This window comes from Neltuma alba, unplaced genomic scaffold (genome assembly GCF_004799145.2).
Source record: "Neltuma alba isolate B1F8T4 unplaced genomic scaffold, ASM479914v2 tig00012547_pilon, whole genome shotgun sequence".
Classification (NCBI taxonomy): Eukaryota; Viridiplantae; Streptophyta; class Magnoliopsida; order Fabales; family Fabaceae; genus Neltuma; species Neltuma alba.
The window spans coordinates 143-22691 of record NW_021637008.1 but is presented as its reverse complement, the minus strand read 5'-3'; the positions used below and the strand labels follow the sequence as shown (position 1 = coordinate 22691).

Sequence of the window (22549 nt, the reverse complement as noted above, 5' to 3'; positions counted from 1 at the left end):
TGCTAATACGTGTGTAGTATAAGCCTGAAGAAAAGGCAGGTAATTTTTCTAGAATGCATTTCTTATCAGAAATTAAGTTTGTGATAACCAAGTATTCTTGATTTCCTTCATTTATTGTTTCAATATGATATCCATTTCTGCGGATATCCTTGAAGCTCAATAAATTTCTATTAGACTTGGTAGAGTAAAATGCATTATCAATATGTAATTTTGTTCCTTCAGGTAGTAATACATCAGCTCTTCCAGAGCCTTCAATCAGATTTATACTTCCAGATATAGTCTGAACATTGGCTTCTCGCATTACCAGAGAAGAGAAATATTTCTCATTTCTGAGTATTGTGTGAGTTGTTGCACTATCAACGAGACACAAATCTTCATTATTGATGTCAATAATGGTCATTCTTCATGAAAAAAAACATAGGAAAAGATTAAAAAGAAAACATTATTAATAAAAGAAAATATAATTTTATCATGAATAAAAACTCATAATTATATTTATTTTGGGGGTAATAACCTTACAAGTACAGAATTTATTGTGGTAGGTGAAAGAGCACACTTATAAGCAAAACATGAAAATATGCTTAATTATAGAAACTCAATTACATCAAGATGACTCATTTTTTAACACTTCCATCACCAATTAAGTGATCAATTCTTCCATCAGGATCGGCAAAGAAATCAGCAACATCCAAGTGAGTAACATCCATGTTGCCATAATCAGAATCGCCTTCTTCTCCTACAAAATTTGTTTCCACCTTTGGCTCTTTGCCTTTATTTTTATTCTTATTCTTATTTTTCAGCGATTCTTGGTAGAGGTCAACCAAATGCTTTGGCGTACGACAGGTACGAGACCAATGACCCTTGCCACCACAACGATAACAAAGATTTTCAACATGATTATTATTTCCACTAGATTCTTTTTGGTGATGCTCATCATTATTTGCCCACTTCTGGTGGGAACGACCGCCTCCACGACCACAGCCACGTCCACGGCCACGACCACGACCCCGTCCACGTCCACGACCATGGCCACGGGTTGATTCAGTTGCCACTACATTCACTTCTGGGAATGGAGTGGAGCCAGTAGGACGGGATTCATGATTCCTCATTAAAAGCTCATTATTTTGCTCAGCCACAAGCAAGCAAGAAATTAATTCAGAATATTTTTTGAAACCTTTCTCACGGTATTGCTGCTGCAGGAGCACATTGGATGCATGAAATGTGGAAAATGTTTTTTCTAACATATCTTCATCAGTAATCTTTTCTCCACATAATTTCAGTTGAGAACTAATTCTAAACATTGCAGAATTATATTCGATCACAGATTTAAAGTCTTGTAAACGTAAATGCATCCAGTCATAACGAGCTTTAGGAAGGATTACAGTTTTCTGATGGTCATACCTTTCCTTTAAATTGTTCCAAAGAACAAGTGGATCTTTTACGGTCAAATATTCAATCTTGAGCCCCTCATGCAAATGGTGACGTAAAAAGATCATGGCTTTGGCTTTATCTTGGTTGGATGCTTGGTTGCCTTCCTTGATTGTGTCTCCTAGACCATTGGCATTTAGATGGATTTCCGCATCTAATATCCATGATAAATAATTCTTTCCAGTAATGTCAAGAGCCACAAACTCAAGTTTCGTGAGATTTGACATGATGATACTATCATATAAAAAGTTAAATGAAAATTAATATTAAGAGAATAGAATAGTTATGAGACAAATCAATGTGAATAAGAAAATGGAATAATTATAAAACAAACCATTATAGAAATGATATAGAAATTTACCTTCTAGTTGATTAGCCTTACTACAACACCTTTCGATTACAAGAGCGCTTCGTGCTGATAACGTCTTATAAAATAGAATCAAAATGAAACCACAAAAGTAGAAAGATGGGTCCCCAAAGAAGGATGGGAATATATGTTGGATATGAATCTCCTTCTATAATAAAATAGAACCAAAATAGAACCAAAATGAAACCACAAAAGTAGAAAGATGAAGACAAGAGAATGAGATTGCTTTTGTATTTCTTCACTTGCATTACAACACAAATGACATGCCCTATTTATAGGCATAGTCTTACAAATAGGTTACAATTGTTCTTAAATGACAAATAGTGGATAATCAATCCCATGAATGTGAATGGAGGTGAGTTACAAGAGTGAATGAGTAGTGGAGGAGTAATGGGTAGTGGAGGAGTAATGGATGGTGGAGGTAATGGAAGTTACTTGGAGAAGATGAAGAGGAAGGGGTAAATGGACATCCACACAATATTCATAACATTAAGCACTATTTTCTTCAAGAAGAAATCTTTTGTCTCTTGTTGAGTTCTTCTATTATTCGTTGTTCCGTCACCTCATAATCATACAGGAAAAGTTCATTTAATCTTCGAGAGTGCTATTTTCTGAATTATTGAGAGGTTGTAAAATGTATCTCTTAAGGACATTGTTTTGGGACACAACTCGAACGGTATATTATTCTTATGTTTGCAGATTTTTCCAACATTAGATAGTACTGCAGAAGCCACCATTTGTCATGTTATAAAATCAAATGTGAGTGATTATTTTACATTATCCTGTTATTATCATAAGACCCCTCTTAGAAAGTATGTGTATTAATTGGGATATAATATACTACCTCAGGTCCTTAATATAAGACCCTATTTGACTTTTATTTTGGTCTTAAATATAAGACTCCAATCCATTTTGTCTCTCATATTTACTCAATTTTTTCCAAGATAATCCTTTTAATAATTATAGTTCTAGTTAATATACTTGATTAGCAAGGATATTTTAGAAAAGACAACACCTATTTAGGACAAATAACTAACTCAACTTACTTCCTTAATCTCCTTAAATTAGTCAACTGGCTCTTATAATTAGGACCGGAGGTAGTATAATAGTAGGAGCAAATTAGTTAAGGTTGGATTTTTATGGAAAAATTGTTGAGGGCATGTTGGAGCAGTGGATCGGATGAGACAGACGAGTCGGATCGTTAGAAGGGTCCTAATCATGTGATGACAGCAACTACAAAGAAACTAGGATTCTCAAAATTAATATGTATTTTAATTTAAGTCCATGTTCATCTGGAACATCATATTATTTTATTCACCACCTGGAATGTTAATTAATTTATATATGCCCAACCAACATCTTGGAACAAGATCATATTTGATTGGAATAATCATCAAGACTATCCCTCAACTTGAGTTTTGCCAGACTGTTCATTTGGTGTAATCCCTATTATCCTATTAATTATTAATTAATACTCATTTGGTCCGGAACAAAGAGAGAGCAGAGAGTATATATTTATTAATTAATAATTACTTATTTATAGGGTAGAGAGCAAAGAGTTTTTTTATATTCTTAAATCTTAATATAAGTTGCCTCATTAAATTTATTATATGAATGTGTAATTTTACCTTTTATTTATTGTTCTATATACTTTTATTTTCTTAAAAAGGAGTATACATATTTAAATTGGGGCGAAGTGAGAGAGTTATTAAATTATAAGATACAAATAGTAAAGTTTAATTTGTGTGTTTTTGATTATGATGAAATGTACTGAAAATATCTTATAAAAATAGGAAGGCCTTGGTAATAATAAACAAAGTCCATGAAGAAACGGGGATATGAGTAGTGGGGTGAAATGAGAGCCCATGAAACTCAGGGCAGATCAAAGCCCATTTAATTGGGCTCAAGGCCCAGAACAAGCTCACACAAACACACACAAACGGGTGGGTTTTAATGATAAATGAAGTTAAGAGAGAAGGGTGGGAGCATTTGCATATGCCCTGATAGTGATGTTGAGCTTACTGTATATATATGGATGAATATGGGTAAAGAGAGGGGAGAAAGAAGCAGTGGACCCATGCCAGTTGGTATTTCTGAATTTGCAACTCACACACCAAACTTCTTTAAATCACCAAACCTACCTATCTTTATATATCATCACCCCTTTTTAGTCTCTGTCCACATTTTATTTCAGCAGCTATTTAATTAATTTAAGTAGATAAAAAAACTAAATAAATTACTTAATTTAAACAAATGTAACATGATCTTTCTAAACTATCTTTAGGTAATACAGTATTACATTATATATCGGTTTATAAATCAGATAAATTAGTTTATGAAAAAACAATAAATATAAGAGATAAAATGAATTAATGTTTTATGTGTAGGATGAAAAAACCAACTTTGTAATTATCATAAGTCCACAGGCTTCTCCATATTTTAATTTAGATAAGCTTCATTAATCCATTTAACGTAACCCATATACTGAATGAAAAATGATCTTGTTTATTTTCAATATCTATCCCTTATCAATAATTTCAAACCCAGAGAATGAGGCCTATAGCCACATGGTATCTGGCAGGAAGTTATTAGAGATATATGGGATTCAACTTCTCTTTACTGATAAATTTTTAACAGACAAGAAGAACAAATAAGAGTGAAACCTTAGATAGATACATGGAAGCCACCGAACTAATAAGAGTAAAACCTTAGATAGTGGTGGATGCATGCAGCTTCCATCATTTGTCTGTTTCGGTCGGGTCCCTTCAACTCTCACCTCCATGCATCTAGCCATCTTCCTTCCCTTTCAAATCTATCCTTTTCAAAACATTATTACACACACACACACACACACACACACACACTTTCTTGAAAGACATTCATCAAACCAACTAAAAAGTGAACATACATCGGTAATGAACTCATAATACTCCTCCGGTCATTAATATAAAACCCATTTAGCTAATTTGATTAGATTAAGGAAGTTAGGTAAGTTAGTTAATTATAAGAAAAGTGACACATTTTTCCTAAAATACCATAATCATCTTTCTTAATACCATCTCTCCTTCTTTTATTTGATTATGGTTGAGGGAGTATCTATAGGGGTAATTTAGAGAAAATTGATAAATATAAGAAATGGGTCTTATATTTAGGACCAAAACTAACTCAACAATTGGGTCCTATATTAAGGACCAGAGGAGTATAATAACATAGAAAAGTTATGGGTTTGATTCCGCCTGCAATCTTTATTATTTATGATAATTACATTCTAGAATGTTTTATGTTTAATTCCGAGGGTTAGAGTTGAGGCTATAAATAGCCTTGAATACATTTCATTTTGCACGTTTTATGATTTGAATAAACAGATTATTAAATCTCTCTCTCTTTTCTGAATTCTTTTCCCCTTTTATTTGTGTGGTATCCCTCCTCTCTTGTTGTCCTCCCGCCTTTAATCTCTCTCTCTCTCCTTTCTCTTTCTCCCCTTCCCCGTCTTGCATTACCATTAGTGCCTGCATTTTTAAATATAGAAAACATGCACACTTAACATCAACTTCGACTAAATTGCCTGTCTAATATTTAGGAATTTTTAGAAAGATAATGAAGAATAACGAACAAGTATGTGAGGCGTGTATGGGTGTTATATATTGATGAGGTTTGACGGTGGTTGTGTGGGGTTTATTTTGCTGTGAATGTGATTGATAGGAACAGGAATGTTGAAACTACATGTACACGAGGGGCTTTTTAATGCCTCAACAGTTGGATCCAACTGTTTCTCTTAATTGCCTTGTCTGTCAATTATTAGACTGTATCCGATATTTAATATAAGAGCTATTTTTTTATCTTATTTATAAAGTACTTTTAACATATTTTATACAGACCAAGAAAAATCTTTAACTGTATTAACTCTTCATTAAAATATAATAACTTTCCAACTTTACCCTTATTTAATATATACATTTATTTTTTTAAAAAGAACTATCTATACTATAATAAATGAAGGATAAAATAATATATTCATGCTAAAACTTTAATGAAGTGATTTATAAATAGGACCAAGAAAAACTTCCGCTCTCTACCTTCTAAACAGGACTAAAGGAATACTTAATTGATCCGAATAGATTAAGAAAATTAAGTTTATTATTTATAATAAATATGACTTAATTTTCTTAAACTATCATTTTTAATCATGACTACTCTTATATAGAAACCCAGCCCCTTAATATATGTTACCAATTTGGATACTTTAAAGAATGAACTACACATTTGAGAAATAACATAGATTGATGTCTTATATTTATGACTAAATTTAATCTTTAACTAGTTTTTATATTAAAGACGAAAGGTAGCATATAGCATCTTGCCTTATGTTAAGCATTTGAGTTTTTTTTTCTTTTTACATGCACACATCACCTAGCGTAAACTTGTCTAATCTGTTTAGAATGTTTTATAGGCAGTTTTTTTTATCGTAATTTACGAAATACGAGATAAGTATGTGAGAAAAATTTTATCTCAGCTTACATGAAACATATTTAAAAATAGTTATATAAGCAAATCCATATGGGCGCTAAATCTGGGGGATGTGCATGGGGCTTCTATTCTAAAGTGAAATGCACTGAATAACATTAAAGTTATTGTTTAATTTGGTGTAAGGAGAAACATTTGCAAGGGCTCCACTACAATCATGTTGATTTCGATGTGAATGATTCAATTGTACGAGTCTTGAATTTCTTCCACATATATCTCTATGTGGCCCCTTCATTATTTAATTCATACACGTACCAGACCAAATCATTGGCTGCAAAATATTTTCCACTCTCTCTTTGTGCTTCCTCTATATTCCTGACCGAGGAAATGCACACAGTTGATTTTGTATTTGAATTAACTATTTTTTCAAATGATTTTGCCGTGTTTGAAATAAATATGTGAGAGAAATTTAATTTTGATTTGCGTAAAAGTAATTTTTTAAGAGTTTTTAAAGGTTCAATTCCCAAACTCCCCTACTAGATATTACTACTTTTGATTTTATAGATATTAAGAAAATTAGTTAAATTAATTATTTGCAATATATATGTATTAGTTTCTTTAAAATATCTTATTTAGTAATATGATGTACAAGAGTGTGATATCAACAAAAAACTAATAAACTAACCCATATCACATTGGGAAACTGTACGTCGTTCGTTCATGATTATGATGGACAAGAGTCCTAATATTATTTTTAGGACCCAACCTAAGAATTCATTCTTAATGAAAAAAGAATATTGAAAGCAACGGATTTATCTCTTTCACTCATTTCCAGACTACCGTTGGCATCAAAGAGGCAACACGTACTGGACAAAACAATGAGAACATCGATCCTTCATATTCCAAAACTGAAGTCCTAGTTAAACCTTTTAGATTATACATACCTAAAACATCCCATCCAATTAAAGAATATTTTAATTTAAATAATAATTTAATTAACAATGTGATGATAAATATTTGAGGGTTCCATTTTGTTTTGTTGCTTTCAAAATAATACTGTGACAAAATTTTGGGGGTATCTACGTACTGGGTATTCCCATGTTTGGTTTGCACATAAATTCGGCCGAGAGGCTTAATAACAATGATCAATACTTTATTATCCTTTAATTTGGATGTTTAACTTAATTTGTCATCTGGAAGAAAATCCACACAGTCCGATCTCCAATCTCATGGTCGAACCAATCTCCACCGTCTATGCATTCTTTGACCTGTCCCTCCCTCTTATAGTCCTATAAATACATCCAATTAAGCACTTGACCAGCATGCCCATGCACTAAGAAAGAGTAAGCGACTTCCCAATAATCACAGCCCAAGAAATGCCAGCCGACGGCGATGTGGAGCTGACCACTCCGGTGAAGGCAGCCCCGGAGATGAACCAGAGGTTAGACGTGGCGGTGCAGAACAGGGCAACGGTGGAGGCACTGTACAAGGCGTTGTTGGGACAGGGGCACATGGACAAAGTGGCCAAGTTGATAGCAAATGACCTGGAGTATTGGTTCCATGGTCCACCGGGGAGACAGCACATGATGAGGATTCTGACCGGTGAGACGGCACCGAACAAAGCCGGCTTCCAGTTCGAGCCGAGGAGCGTGACGGCCATCGGCGACTGCGTTATCACGGAGGGCTGGGAGGGACAGGCGTATTGGGTGCACGTTTGGACGTTGAAGAATGGGTTGATCACAAAGTTCAGAGAGTACTTCAACACTTGGCTGGTCGTGAGGGACCTGAGGGAAACTCCGGCGGCACCGGTGGCGTGGGTGGAAGAAGATCAAAAGCAGGTGGAGAAGATAACGTTGTGGCAGAGTCAGCCTCGTGATCTCTACCGCCGATCACTTCCGGGATTACTCTTGGCCATTTAGCCACAATAATATCATCATTTTGATCTTTTTATAAACCAAAAAAGTGTACTTAGCATTTAATAACACGTTCATTTTCAAAAACTCAACAAATAGCGTCAAGCATTGTGAGTTCGGTACTGTATTTGGAATGTGTGGGTCAAATCGTCAAGTGCTCCGAAAAATAAATTTGAGAGAAAACAATAATAATGACTGTGTCAGAAAAAGAGAGAGAAAAACTATGAAGAATAAAGAAGCTTGAAGAAGCATATGCCGTAGTATATACATGGAATATATATTCTTGTGTTTTTTAATATTTAATTTGCCTTCCTTTTCTTTGTGTCTTGCTTCTTTTTTGGAAGGGCCTTTCTTGTATTATTGTGGAAAAAGTGAAGTCATTTATCGCGAATTAACTTTCTTAGTTTAGAAGATCCATCATCCCACTTGATTCACCCTCTCTGTTACAAGGGGATTGACCCCAAAAGAGGAAATAGATTCTTATAAATTCATATTTGAAACATGTTAAAAGTAAAATGTAGAGGTTTCATAGAGTTTGACTTAAAAGTATATGTGTATATTGAAAAAGGAAAAAAAAAAAAAAACATAACACCCAAGCATTCATGACTTAGTGGTAAGAAGCTCGGTTTTGTTGGTTAAATATTATAGATTTGATCTCACTTGCAACTGTTTAGCTTGCTTTTTATGCTAATGATAATAATAAAGAACTTTATTAAAAAAATCAATAAAACTTTTGGGTGGGTTGAGGATGTTCGCAGCGTGTAATATAGTGAGAAGCTTGGCCATATGACTCTATAATGAATAATTAAATAAATAGTATGTCAGCGTCTACAGACACACACATATGGAATAAATCATTTATACTTGTACTACTCCTATTCTTAATACTCCTCCGGTCCTTATTATAAGACCCAATTTGACTTTCTATTTGGTCCTAATTATAAGACCCAATCCATTTTGTCTCTTATATTTATGCATTTTTTTCCAAGATAATCCTTCTAATAATGATAGTTTTAGCCAATATACTTAATTATCAAGGATATTTTAGGAATGACAACACTTATTTATTATAAATAACCAACTTAACTTACTTCCTTAATCTCCTCAAATAAGTCAATTGGGTCTTATAATTAGGACCGGAGGAGTATAAAAGTTAGTTGACTAATTTGAGTAGATTAAGAAAATTAGTTAAGTTATTTATTTGTAATAAATAAGTACTACCTCCGGTTCTTAATATGAGATCTTGTTTGACTTTTATTTTAGTTTTAAATATAAGACCCCAATCAACTTTGTTTCTCATATTTATGCTTTTTTTTTTTCAAGATAGTCCTCCTAACAATAGTAGTTATAACCAATACACTTAATTAGCAAGAATATTTTAGGAAAGACAACATATATTTATTACAAATAACTAATTTAACTTCTTTCCTTAATCTCCTCAAACTAGTCAACTAGCTCTTATAATTAGGACCAGAGGTAGTATTATTATTTTTTTTTTTTCTAAAATACCCTTGCTAATCATACGTCATTTGGTAAAACATTTAACATATGCAATTACTATAAGGATTATCTTAAAAAAATAAATAAATATGAGAGACAAAATAGATCAGGATCTTATATTTAAGATCAAATTGAGAGTTAAACTAGCTCTTATATTAAGGACCAGAGATACTCCCATTAACCAAGGTCAGGGGTTCGATTCTTGCTTGGGCATGGAAAACGTTAAATCTCCTGACCAGCTATTCCACCCTTCGAAGTACCTACAAATTAGTGAATCTAGATCAGTCTGGGCCGTTGATGTACCTGAAAGATGGTCTGCCTAGGATACCGGTTGAGATCACTCAAAAAAAGAGAGACTGGAGATAGTATTTAATCAAGAATTAAGGCATAAATCTGTCTGTTCATACTGCCGCTATAATAATATTACAATGCCACGGCTGTTTATTTAAGCTAATGTTCGTTACTTTTTAATGGTGAGCCTCACGTTCATTTATATTTTATAAATTAACGGGTGTTTGCTTAAATTAACCTTCGTAGCATTTTTGCGTCATTTTAGAATCTTAGAGTATTTTTGCACCTAAATGAATATTATGGTGTTAGATGTGTGCTCGGCCCTTAATTTAACTGCCAAGTAAGCATAAATAAAACAAAACAATTAATCAAGCAAGTAGCGAGCTAGGGATTTTAACATTTTGCTAAAAAAAAAGAGATTCTAATAAAAAAGGTATATTTCTTAAGACGGCCACAAGAACAACCCTCCCAATTAACAAGAGGCTAAGCATATCCTATTCCTATTCTCTGTTTGTTTTCAACACACGCAATGTTATAATTGGCGTATGTGATGAACTGATGATATATCTTAAACTCGAATCTTGGTTCCGTAAGCTTCAAGGTTGTTGTCGTTGACCATAAATTGACAATTTATCAATATTAATATTAATATATTAAATGTTAAATAAACCATGAACCTTAAGCTACTTGTTCTTTTAGATTTAATATTACACATAAAAAAATGCAGTTTTTTTTGCCTGAAATAAAATAAAAAAAAAATGCGGTTAACCATTTGAATTCTACAATAGCTTAAAAGCATCCATAAAATTATTTAACTAACATCGCAAGTGGAGGATGAACAACTAATTTCTTAAACAAGCCATGCAAGTTTTGGTTCATTAACGTTCTTACAGGTGTCCGCGAAGGACTAGATTTAGGACATGCTTGAAATTTAGGATGAAAGAGACATATAAAGGAAGAATTTTAAAGGCTAAGTGAAAAATCGCCTTCATTATCCCTTCTTATTTGTCGACTTCCAAATAAAGGGAAAAAAAACCACGACCAAATCTTCCCTCCCCTGGTAACATCACGAGCATACCTTGAAGCTTTTAGGTATTTGTTTAGTGTCCTCTTAATAAAATATTCTTCTGATTCTTAATTCTAGTCCTTAATGTACGATCTGATTATTCAGTTGATTTTAGTTCTAAATGTAAGATTTATTTTTCATATTTATCAATTTTTTTAAACTACCTTTATTAATACTCTTTTAACTATAATTAAATAGAAGAGAGAAAGAGGATATTAAGAAAGATGATTATAATATTTTTGAAAAAAAATTTCGATTAACTAACCTACCTAACTTTTTTAATCTAATTAAATTACTTAAACAGGTTTTATGTTAAGGACCTTGTACAATTTTTCACAACCCTTAATGCTGTATTATTGACTTCATAATATAATTATATAGAAAAACCGCCAACATTCCAGTTCAAGACGGCGCCAGTTAGGCAGTTATAGCCCATGAATCAAACCACCGTCATGGATTTTATAATTTTTACAAAATAACATCAACATTCACTAAACCACCATTGTTGAAGGCTAGAATAATTATCTGTACCACACAATACACACAGTAACAGTTACCAAGCATTTTGACAAGAACTGTGCAGAAATTCTCATGTGGAGGACCTTTCAGATGCCAAATCAAGTAGCTTGCGGAAGAACTGGTGAGGATACATAGGTGGGTTCTCTGCTAGAGCCTGAGATAAGCATTGAAAGACAAAGTCAGCTAGAATCATCAGACGAATTGGACTAATTGGTTATTAGTTATGTTCCAGTTCTTGATTTAAAATGTCTGTGTGTTTACATATAGATCCCTTTTGTTGGATTTCATTTATTTCCTTCCGTTTGACACAAGGTTTCTTCCTCCACACACAGAAATTTCAAGTCTTTCAGATATCAAAACTGTGGTTTCACACTTCATCTCCCTCAAGCCATTAGGTGGGGCAAGACATAAAAATCTACCCAAAACCAGAAGAAAATCGCTCAAATTTATGTCAATGGCCTTTACGATTTACCGACTGATTTTAAATGCAGTGTGGAATGATGGCCCCATTCAACTTTCAGATGCACCAAAGTACGTAACTGGCGAATGCCTGATCCTTGAAAATTGAAATATTGCTTGAAAGATTAAGAAAGCAAAAGAATTTTATAAGTGCAGGAACTGACCTGATGAATCAGAACAGTGGAAGGTGTCATTCCAGGCACAGTATTCACCTCTATGATTAAAACCTACAAGTCATGAAATGATGGAGGAGTAAGAAAAATAAGTTGCAAGACAAAAATGACTCCTTGATGTCAACAGAAATCTGTGAGTTCAGCATAAACATTAATAGCTCCTTCATTACATATCAAGGGGCATATCTGATCTAAGCTTGAGGAGGAATCAATGATATATCAATGGAAATGAGGGAAATGAGAAAATATGCCCCAAGGAGGAGATCAACAAACCTCTCCACTGTCAACATTGACAAATGCATCAATGCGCGAAAATCCTTCTAATTGTAGGGTGTTTGCAATGAGTTCAATATTCTGCTTGCAGGTTCTCAAAGCCGCTTCACTATTACAGAGAAGAAAGAAGATATTATTCAAGAAACCATTGATAAATTCAATTATCCAGGTAAAACTAGAATTTTCAGTTCATCAATGTGTGATATGCAAGGGAGATGTTAAACCAGCTTATAGAATATTAGATATCAGTATTTATTAGATTTGGAATTGAAACTATGTTTCCAAATATCAATATACCTGCCACAGACATTTTATGGAATTATAAATTTTTTTGGGCCAATTTTAAGGAATTATAAATAGTTCTTAGGTTTAAGATATCAACCCTGATTGCAGATTTAAGGAATTATTCAGGAGCATAATGATTCCAAGTTTATACCTACTTGTAACCAGGAAAAGGCTTTACTCTGTTAAGTATGGCAATCGAATGCCAATAAAAAAAATTAGTGATGGTCTTCAAAGACTAAGGTAAACAAGAGATTCCAAGACATTAAGAGATGTAGTCATGAAAATGATCACGTAAACAAAGTAACAAGTACCTCATGATTGACAAGGGAGGTGGAGTCAGATTGATGCCTGTCCCACCTGACAGACAATATTCCAAGTGACGATTACAGATAAGCCATTGTGAAGAGTAGCAGTCAAAATAAAGGAAAACAAAATAAGAAATAAAGACAGATAAGTGGAATCCCAACCGTAATACCCCAAAAACCAAATAGATTCCCAACATAAGAGAAAGAGTAGGGAAAAAACGAGCAGGTAAAGGACAAAGTGATATTTAGGTCATTTAAAGTGATTTGATGTTTACTTTTTATATACTATCTCCGGTCCTTAATATAAGACCTTGTTTGACTTTTATTTTGGTCCTAAATATAAGACCCCAATCCACTTTGTCTCTCATGTTTATGCATTTTTGTTCAAAGTAATCCTTCTAACAATGATATTTCTATCCAATATATTTGATTAGCAAGGATATTTTAAGAAAGACAATACATATTTATTATAAATAACTGATTTAACTTCTTTCCTTAATTTCTTCAAATTAGTCAACTAGCTCTTATAATTAGGACCGAAGGTAATATTTCTCAGCTCCAATATTACATCAGAGCATGAGGGGTAATGTTTATCATTATGCTATAGTTTCTGATGTGCAAGCATTAGAATCTTTTCCCCTTTTTCTTTTTTTTTTGGGGGGGGACCAACCTTGGAATTTTTCCTCTAGTGACAAAATGTCACCAGTTTCCTTAACAGTGACACTAGGACTAAGAGAGTGCATAGAGCCACGTTTGCCTATAACACCAACAGTTACTTCCACCCATCTACTGTCCCCTTTCCACATGAGGTTGCGCCCAGTCCCATTCTTATCTTTGGATGTGACAACTATTTCATCAGTCTCTATGAAAGGTTCAAAGATCAAAACCTCTGGAGGAGGATTTGGCATCTCAATCATGCCATGTGCCTGAGCACCGAGAAAAAAACGAGAGATAAGATGTCATGTAATAAAAAAAAATAAAAATGAAGAGTTCTCATTCGTATAAATAAACTTTCAGGTGAGCTTTGAGAATAGGAAGGAAGAAAAATGATCTCATAGCACGTGTGCATCATTAATTCGTTATTTTACTATCCCTTTTCTCCTCAGATGCCTTATAAAGTGAGAACCTATATAACTGGATTTCATTATTCCTAGTGCCATACCTTTGATAAGCTATTAGCAGGAATCCTTAGAAGACAGTCCTCTACTGCTTTTAGATATATCGAAAGATCCTTGGAACAACTGTATGAACAAAAGAATGTGAAGAACAATAATTGCTTTTTAAGCAAGGAATCAGAGGATGTACTGGAAACGTATAAATCACTGAATAATATGAAAACGAGCCACTAACAAGACATGCAATCTACCATAATCTGGCAACCCCAGTTGAGCAACCATCTTTTGCTGGCTTGACACACAGAGTTTCACACTGCAGCTTTGAGGTCAGCTCACACCATATATCATCTTTAGGCTTATTAAGAAGTTCAGATGTTCCCCGCACTTCCTTATTTATGGTAAGAACTCCTAAATTTCCAAGCTTTTATAACAGGGCATTACAGTCAAAAACATGTGCAATTGAGAGAAGTAATGTAAGAAAAGTCACCTTCTGTAAGGAAAAGTAAATATGATAGAAAAACATACATGTTTTAAAGCAAGAGAAGTTGCAACTTTGTCCATGCAAATCTTCGAGGCCATTGCACCAGGGCCTTCATTAGAAGAAAAAGGAGGAAAATTAGAAAGATTTTGGAAATAGGGAAACTAATTAGTACTTAAACTTTTGCTCCCTCCAGTTCTAAGTGTAAGAGCTAGTTGGAGGATTTGTTTTGGTTCTAAATGCAAGACCTCAATTTATTTTATTTCTCATTTATTATTTTTCCCCAAACAGCCTCTATTGGTTGCATGCATCAAATTGTCTAATCAACAAGGTTAGTTTTCAATGTAAATGATTAAAAAAAGGCTATTCTAGGGAGACTAATGCACATTCCTCTTTTAAAACTCACTTAACCATTTTTTTTAATTTATGTGAATTAGTAATTTAACTCGTACGTTTAGAACTGGAGGGTGGATCTAATAGCCCAGCACACCAGCTGTGGAAAACTGAACAATAAACAAACCTGTATAAGGAACACCTTCGGCATCCAACAAAGATTGAAGTGTACCATCTTCACCAATGCCTCCATGCACTACATGTAACAAAAACCTTTTTAAAGACATATACACTCAATTTCTAGAACCTGCAATTCTGAAAAGTTGCCTTGCCACACATTTTACACTAGAAAACAAATACAACAGTTCTTATTAACATAGCATTCTTTGAAAACTACAAGATAACGTGGTATACTCTCCAACCCCGTCAGAACCACTGTTGAATCTTTAAATAATACCTAAGCTCTTTCTTTTTAAACTTTTTAACAAACAGTAGCAGAATAAGAAGGCATCTTGTTAACTGAAAAGGGTTAAGCAAGAAGGTTCATATAGCTTGCTGGTGCACGAAGAAGTTCCATGTTGACATAAACAACTCACATCACGCATGCACATCCCCAGTAACATACAAATGGCGATTACTAACTCTTTTGCTCATATATAAGTTGAAAAAATGCTTGCAATGAGCACCTGCAATGAAAACTGTTGCTTGGACTTCCTTCGCTTGCTTGATCCACTGCCCCAGTGAAAATTTAGTGGGCAATTCGTCATCAATATCAAAGCCTGTAAACCAACTATGATCCTTCAAACCTTCCATAAGATCATTTATTACTGTCTTCCTTAAGTAAGATGTAAGTTCAACTCTGTCTGGTTCATTAGCTTCTATGCATGCAGCTAGGACCTCCTCAGTAGTATGTCGAAGCACAAGAGAATAACTGTACAGAAAATTAATTTTGAATTGCATCATTCTTACTATATTCGGAAGATAAGACCAAGTGCTACATTAAATGTATGCTTTTCTTGTAAACTTGAACATTAGGATGGTTGAAGAAATTTGCAGTATGCTAATTTTAATAAATTAATGATTAGCTCAGGTACAAAATACTTTGAGTAATGCAACTTCCAGAATGCTTAAGTAGTTGACACCTCAACTTCTTAATTACACGTGTGCCTGTGGGTGCAAGTTGTTCTACTTAAACCTATTTTCCAACAAAATTGGATGCAGGCGCCTCAGTAGTTGTGCGTGTAGCAAATGTGGCTTTAATTGTTGTGATCAAACTGTTTAATTATTTAAAAGGGAAGACAGGATCAATACTTACGGTAAAGACCAAACTGTTCTGTTCTTTACATCATCGACCTTCTTTCCGATATCTGCTCCTGATTCATATTCACTTGTCGGAGAAAGTAGACATGGAATTACCTCAAGCTGTAAGGACAATTATTCCAATCTCAGACATAAATATCGAAGTTAAAAGAATACAACAGCTCTTACTTTAGTCATTGGTAAAGACCTAGATGTTATAATGAGGATAGATAGGACAGCTAGAATCTATATAAAAACATAATTTGTGCTTAATAATCTCAAATTCTACAGTTTATTTTTTTTAAAAAAATTTACAAGGAAGAATGAAAATTAAAACAGAGTACACAAATAAGATTCAGCATGTATACCGGTAAAACGTCACTATGTAAATTAAAGAGTAACATTGAAGTCTTATTAACCATGGATACTTACATCATTAAAAGCTTGCAAATTGAGCCATACATTTGTGCCGCTCATAAGAGATACTTGCCGTTCTGATGTATCTCCTCCAAAAATAACAAAAGCTTTCTGAGAAGCTTCACGATGAAGTAATGATTTATTAAGTTTTGAGGATTCAGACCCATTTGGCACATGACCTGTTATGCTACTGACTGATGCAATACTTGGAAACCGCAAGCAAGCATGGTGAATAATGCTCCTAAGGATATTTGTATGAGAAAAACCAACCTGTAAACATAGAAAGTATTTCGAGGAAGCAAAAGAATTATACATACATTACAATAAAGAATAAATGAAGTCAATTTGTCATCTATAAGGAATTTAACTCTTTCATCCGGTGGTTCTCCCAAAATCCTGATTCTTAAAGCATAAAATACAGTCAACCAGAGATTATGATAGATCACAGACAAAACAGGGCTGTTGACGCTGCATTTAACTTGAGATAACATTGACATAATGTCCATGTAAGGAAATAATAGCCTTGCTATATATGTAAAAACACAGATGTGAAAAAATAATTTGACAGGTGAAAAACAGTCCCAGACATGACAGGGAGGAACCCTGAGTATTTAGAAATATGAGGATTTAAGAATAATAAAAGAATAAAGTTAACACATCCACAAAGTACCTTAGAAGCTTGCTGAAATAGAAAACTGGTTTGTTCCATACCGCTTATCTGGCACATACAATGATATTATTATCAAGCAAAGATGAAAACAAGTTTTATCCATTTCCCCCTCTATCAAAAAAAGGAAAAAAAAAAAAAAAACAGATCTCACCAGATTAATGTCTGTAAATACTATGGTACCAGGTTCGGTCCTTCCAAACCCACTTTCTGAAGACAATGATTCACAACATGAATTAGGCAAAAACCATCCATCAATACGTGCGAAATCTTGAAGGCAAAGCTTTTGGAATAATGCAGATGCCCCTTTACGAATATTTTCAATAACTTCCAAAGAAAATCGAGGAGGAGTGTGATAAGCAACCTGTGTGTAATAACTGCTTCATCCAATTAGAAAGAAAAACAGGCACAGGTTGAAATGAATTACATATTAAACAGGAAATCCAATAATCAATCACTTCATATGCATAAATACTAAAAATGACCTGTTGGGTTGGGAGATACTTCCTTCGATAATTAAATATTGCATCCTTCTCTTTCATATCAGCCGCACCACGGAATTGAAGTTCTATCTGTTCATCTAAACTTTATCGTTATTGTTACATAAAAAACATCCATCATGCATAAAATAATTGCAACTGGGATGACCAATATCTAAGAAGTCATTTCAATTAGGTTCATAATAACTTAAGAAAGAAGTGAAGGAATAGACATTATATGGGTAAAAGGACCACATTTACCTCAGTTGGAAGTAGTACAACAGGATGGCAATCTGAACCAGATCCAACATCAAGGACAATGGCTGTAAATTCACTCCCCCCTTCAAGAAATGTTTCAATGAGGACTTTATCGTCAATGCCCTATCACATTTCAAAACCAGTGAAATATATTAGTTAATACACAAGCGTGTTGCAAGTTATCACTCACCATAAGTGTAGCCAACGTGTATATGGACCTAATTCTCTTCACTATTCGTTCTCTTTGATTTGTTTCCACATTAATTGCCTCTTATTTAAAAACAAGACATCACATTATAAAACACCTGCTCCTAGTCAGGTGTTAAATTGATTAAAAGTACCTCTGACATGATTTCATTGGCTTTGACAATAGAATCAGCCACACCATAAGCAACTGTAACGCCAATGCTTGATCCTCCTATAGTTGGTTTTACCTATGGAGAAGAGATTTGAGAGTCTATAAGCATAATAAATTGCTTAACAATGACTTAACAATAGTCCCAAGTGACCATCAAATCAAGTTCCTTACCACAACTTTCCCTTGGTTGGGGTCCAACTGGTTTCTTTCAAACCAATCATATAGTTCCAGCTTGTTTGTTTCAAATCCCTGATTTCCACAATAACATCAGAAAACTCAATAGTATGTCAAGGGGGAAATTGGTAGCGTGACATAGAAACAAAACGTCGTACGAGATATTGGATGCTAGTATAATACGACACGACATGGACATATGGATTGGGGTGGGGGGGGGGGGGAGCAAAATATTGACAAAAACTTTCAATACCTGAACTAAGAAACTGGGTATTGTTATAAATCCATGCTTGCGGAGCAGTAAAGATGCTTCATACTGCCAATAATTTTTAAAAGGAAATTACTGGAGTCAGAAGCAAAGCCACACTAATAAAAGCTACTACAACGAAAACACTAAATAAATAAAAGTCATCTAGATGTACACAAAATTCTCTGATGTGTCTCTAAGCTATGGAAGTTCCTCTGAATGTATTTTCAGATGATTTGCTCACATGCCACAATAAGCACGAAAATTTTTCCAGAGTATATATTTATTCACGATCTAAACGCTAAATTAAGCTTGCAAGCATAATTAGTTGCTTGAATTAAGACATTAAGTGTTTTCACTTTAGTGAACAGTGATGGAATGCATAAAATCTAATATGCGAACAGGAAAAATGTTACTAGTTCTAAAACTCAAATATTTTCTTGGTATCCTCTAACATTGCACAACAAAGAATTCACGATAAATACAACAAAGTACGCATTTCTTTACCTTGTCAAATGCTTGACGACATTCATTTGATCCGGTTCCAACAAACGGAACATTATACTGTTCCAGTAGTTCCTATAAATTCATCAAATTGAAAAATAATTCATGTTCCAACAAGTTTGAGCAGCCTAGGAGAAATAACTATGAAAATGCATATTTCAGTTAGAACATTGGTTATCAAAGGCTTTAGTATGCTACACCTGAATGGCACCATCCTCACCAAATTGACCGTGTATAACTGGAAAAACTATGTCCACAGCTTTCGCTAGATGCTTGGCAAAGTCAGATAAACTCTCGAAACTTTGGGCAAGGCTGCATGAATTAACAATCAGATCATATTAAAAAAAATGAGTGTAATTCACTCCTTGGCTTTGTGTATGAATAGATACTCAATATTTCAAAATGGCATGGCATAATAACCTTTCAAGTTTGAAATCAAAGTCCGATGGGGTGTTCGAATATACCTGCAAGAAAGATATGTAAGCGATTGCCATCCTTTGAGAGACAGGAAAAATTATCAAACTTAAATGGATGAAACAACTTGCACTATTTCTGTCCTTTTCATTTCACACATCCCCAGTTGAAGTTGTTATATGCTTAACTGATGCCACTTATGGTCACTGTTTAATCTAGAATGTAGTGAAGTCAGTAGAAATTTTTGGAAAAACACCATGAACCTTTCAACAAACAAGATAGAAAGTTCATGTGCCCAAAACTTCTTCAACTGAAAGAAGAAAAGAACTTGTTGGAAGAGAAACAAGACAAACCTACTGCTACTACTTTTAGAAGAGAAACAGACATAAACAACGTAGTGGAAGATGCTGAAATATCGTCAAGCCAAATGTCCCCACCAAAATTCATTTTCAGTTAGTTTCATGTGCTGGAAATAACCAGAAGTTTTTCAGTTTTGTCAGAAACCTTTTTTTTTTTTTGGGGGGGGGGGGGAAGGGGGACTAGTAAATGCTGATTAAGAATGCTAGTAAACAATTCCAGACCACAAATTGAACAATAGCTAATAATAACAATGCTACACCACCAAAGATTCAATTAATCTTCTCTAATTAAGACCATCTAGATGTTCTAAACATCTTGTTCCTCTAGCAATGCTATGGATTCAGACTCTTAGAGCCATCCACTAGCCCAGATTTCATCTTCAACTATTTATATCAAAGAACAGTGGACCCTAGGAAACCAGATTAATGGACACAGAGGTGAACATCCAAGACCAACAACTCGTGACTTATAAATAAAAACTGTTTCATCTAGACCTTTCCATATAGTTTTGCTAATTTTACCTCAAAACGTAAAATAGCATTTTTAGTAAATTCTTAGAAAAGTAAATTGTCTGAACTCTAGAGAGAAATTCCAATGAAAAGCCTACTCCGATTGAAATGCATGTTACTTCAGGCTAATGTTAACACAGAATTATGACATTATAAGTAATTATGAACCCCAGTCCCCGCGTGACTTAATCATCATTTTCTGGATCAATTTTTCCGTTGACTGTAGCATCAGTTTCAATAATTAGTCATATTCAGTATTCTTTTAATATAAACTGGAAAATCCATTAGTAGACACAAAAGGCTACATCAGAATAAATCTTCTAAACTAACTTCATGGATCAAATTCCACCTCTTGACAAAAAGGTGGAGGATGATGAAGGATGCAAAAGTTCCCATCTAAGCTGTGGGAAAATCTAGTTAAATGGTTAGGCATGTTGCAAAAGTATTTGCCAAATCCTAAGATAAAGTAATCTAGCTTCCTCAACTATGTCCCTAAAAGAATAATTAAAGTCACATCCTCTATTAATCAGATTAACGGCTTCGACACAATCATCATATTCAGTATTGAACTGCATTGATTTCAGGTTTGGCCACAAAAAAGAAGGAAGAAAAGAAGCTAGATATGCCCTACAACATAGTTGGGTCCGTAGTTCAGAATTAAGATAGAAAAGCAGAATATTTTCAAAAAGCATACACTGAACGAACCTGAGCAGACGATATAGCATGTGCCTTGAGATTGCAATCTATATAATAGCAACTCACGTGCAAATCATCTCCCTGTCAGATAACACAAAGTATATGGAAAAAAGATTAGGAAAAGTTCATAATTTTTGTTCATGCATACGAAAACTCATTACTTACTGAACTCCCACCGGCTTTAATATCTTTTCCATCTTGTTTTTTAAATCTAAAAAAAGGCACAACTACTAGCATTTTTGTTTCTTTAAAGCAAGTAGCCACAATTGTGAGACCTTTCATCTTCATTCATCTAGTAAGTTCAGGATTGCAGAATTTTGTATGCAACTACGGAGCAAACTACCACCTGTATGTGATCAAGAACTGATCTAGCAGAATTGAGAGAAATCCCACGCTCTGCAGAAGGACCACCGCAGATGAGTCCAACTCTCAAGATCCTGTCTTTCTCCTCCCCTGCTTCCTGCTTCTCAAGAATTAGATCATCAACTACTTCTGTAGAGGCACGAGGAGGTACAGACATAAATGATCGCTTTTCCGCAACATCGAATTAGATTCTGGTTCAAATTATAGAATTTAAGAGGTGTGCGAAGGAGACCCTAGCATCAAATACAGTTCTAGTCTCATCCCCTAGTGTAGCGGCTGCGAAACAACGAAGCAAGGTTGGAAATTAGAAACGGACGCCATATAGGAGGAAAACAATGTCAGGGAAGAGAAGAAAACGAGTAGGTTCAGACTTCAGAGGAAGTGAGCAAGCTTGAGTAGTCTTATAGTGACGAAGTGTGAGTGGAAGAAGAAGAAGCTTGTTGCTTTGTGAAGAAATGAAGTAGAAAATAGTATCGGACGGCAAAAAGGCCCCATGAACCATTTTTAAAACATGATTTTTGTCTCAATACGTTGCTGATGATGCTGGAGTTTATATTCACCAGAGATTCCCACTCATTATAGAATGGACGAAACTCTAAACGGACTTCCTATTTTGTTTTGTTCACTTGACTGGATCTTTATCATCTTTTAAAAAACATACGAGCATCAAAATATGAGGGCCTTAAGTTTTAACCAACAAGAAGTAACAAAATAACTGACACTGGACGGCAGATCCCGCCTGCCATTACTGTTCCTGTCCCCTCTTCGCCACATACACCTTGCTCCTTCCCGTCAAAACTATTATTACCTCTCGTTATTAACATAACAGTTCGTG

General features: G+C 34.3%; 3 protein-coding genes across 3 annotated transcripts; 1 reads left to right on the top strand and 2 right to left on the bottom strand.

Annotated features, from left to right (window-relative positions):
• Positions 1–614: 614 nt before the first annotated feature.
• Positions 615–1655, bottom strand: LOC114728545 (uncharacterized). The gene has a single exon (XM_028915455.1). It carries the CDS (start codon positions 1653–1655, stop codon positions 615–617), a length of 1041 nt encoding a protein of 346 aa, XP_028771288.1.
• A 5980-nt stretch (positions 1656–7635) lies between these two features.
• On the top strand, positions 7636–8377 carry LOC114728543 (senescence associated gene 20-like). Its single transcript, XM_028915454.1, has one exon. The coding sequence runs from the start codon at positions 7636–7638 to the stop codon at positions 8176–8178; it is 543 nt and encodes a 180-aa protein (XP_028771287.1). The 3' UTR covers positions 8179–8377.
• A 3047-nt stretch (positions 8378–11424) lies between these two features.
• LOC114728546 (uncharacterized) lies at positions 11425–21901 on the bottom strand. The gene is made up of 24 exons (XM_028915456.1): positions 21698–21901; positions 21361–21432; positions 19793–19836; positions 19573–19684; positions 19376–19447; positions 18875–18937; positions 18619–18696; positions 18431–18523; positions 18093–18212; positions 17838–17924; positions 17507–17716; positions 17356–17403; positions 16701–16955; positions 16285–16391; positions 15656–15900; positions 15157–15225; positions 14684–14748; positions 14410–14579; positions 14206–14284; positions 13714–13969; positions 13050–13095; positions 12454–12562; positions 12172–12234; positions 11425–11702 (listed from the first exon to the last, which is right to left on the bottom strand). Exons 1-24 carry the CDS (start codon positions 21869–21871, stop codon positions 11619–11621), a joined length of 2721 nt encoding a protein of 906 aa, XP_028771289.1. The 5' UTR covers positions 21872–21901; the 3' UTR covers positions 11425–11618.
• Positions 21902–22549: the final 648 nt, after the last annotated feature.

What these genes read in the sequence shown, in the direction of transcription:
- LOC114728545 (XM_028915455.1), bottom strand. Translation starts at nt 1,655, where the DNA reads ATGTCAAATCTCACGAAACTTGAGTTTGTGGCTCTTGACATTACTGGA.
- LOC114728543 (XM_028915454.1), top strand. Translation starts at nt 7,636, where the DNA reads ATGCCAGCCGACGGCGATGTGGAGCTGACCACTCCGGTGAAGGCAGCC.
- LOC114728546 (XM_028915456.1), bottom strand. Translation starts at nt 21,871, where the DNA reads ATGTCTGTACCTCCTCGTGCCTCTACAGAAGTAGTTGATGATCTAATT. An exon ending in CCAACCAAGGGAAAGTTGTG is followed by an intron (nt 18,524 to 18,618) that starts GTAAGGAACTTG and finishes TCTTCTCCATAG; the next exon opens with GTAAAACCAACTATAGGAGG. An exon ending in ACTGGGGTTGCCAGATTATG is followed by an intron (nt 14,285 to 14,409) that starts GTAGATTGCATG and finishes TTGTTCATACAG; the next exon opens with TTGTTCCAAGGATCTTTCGA.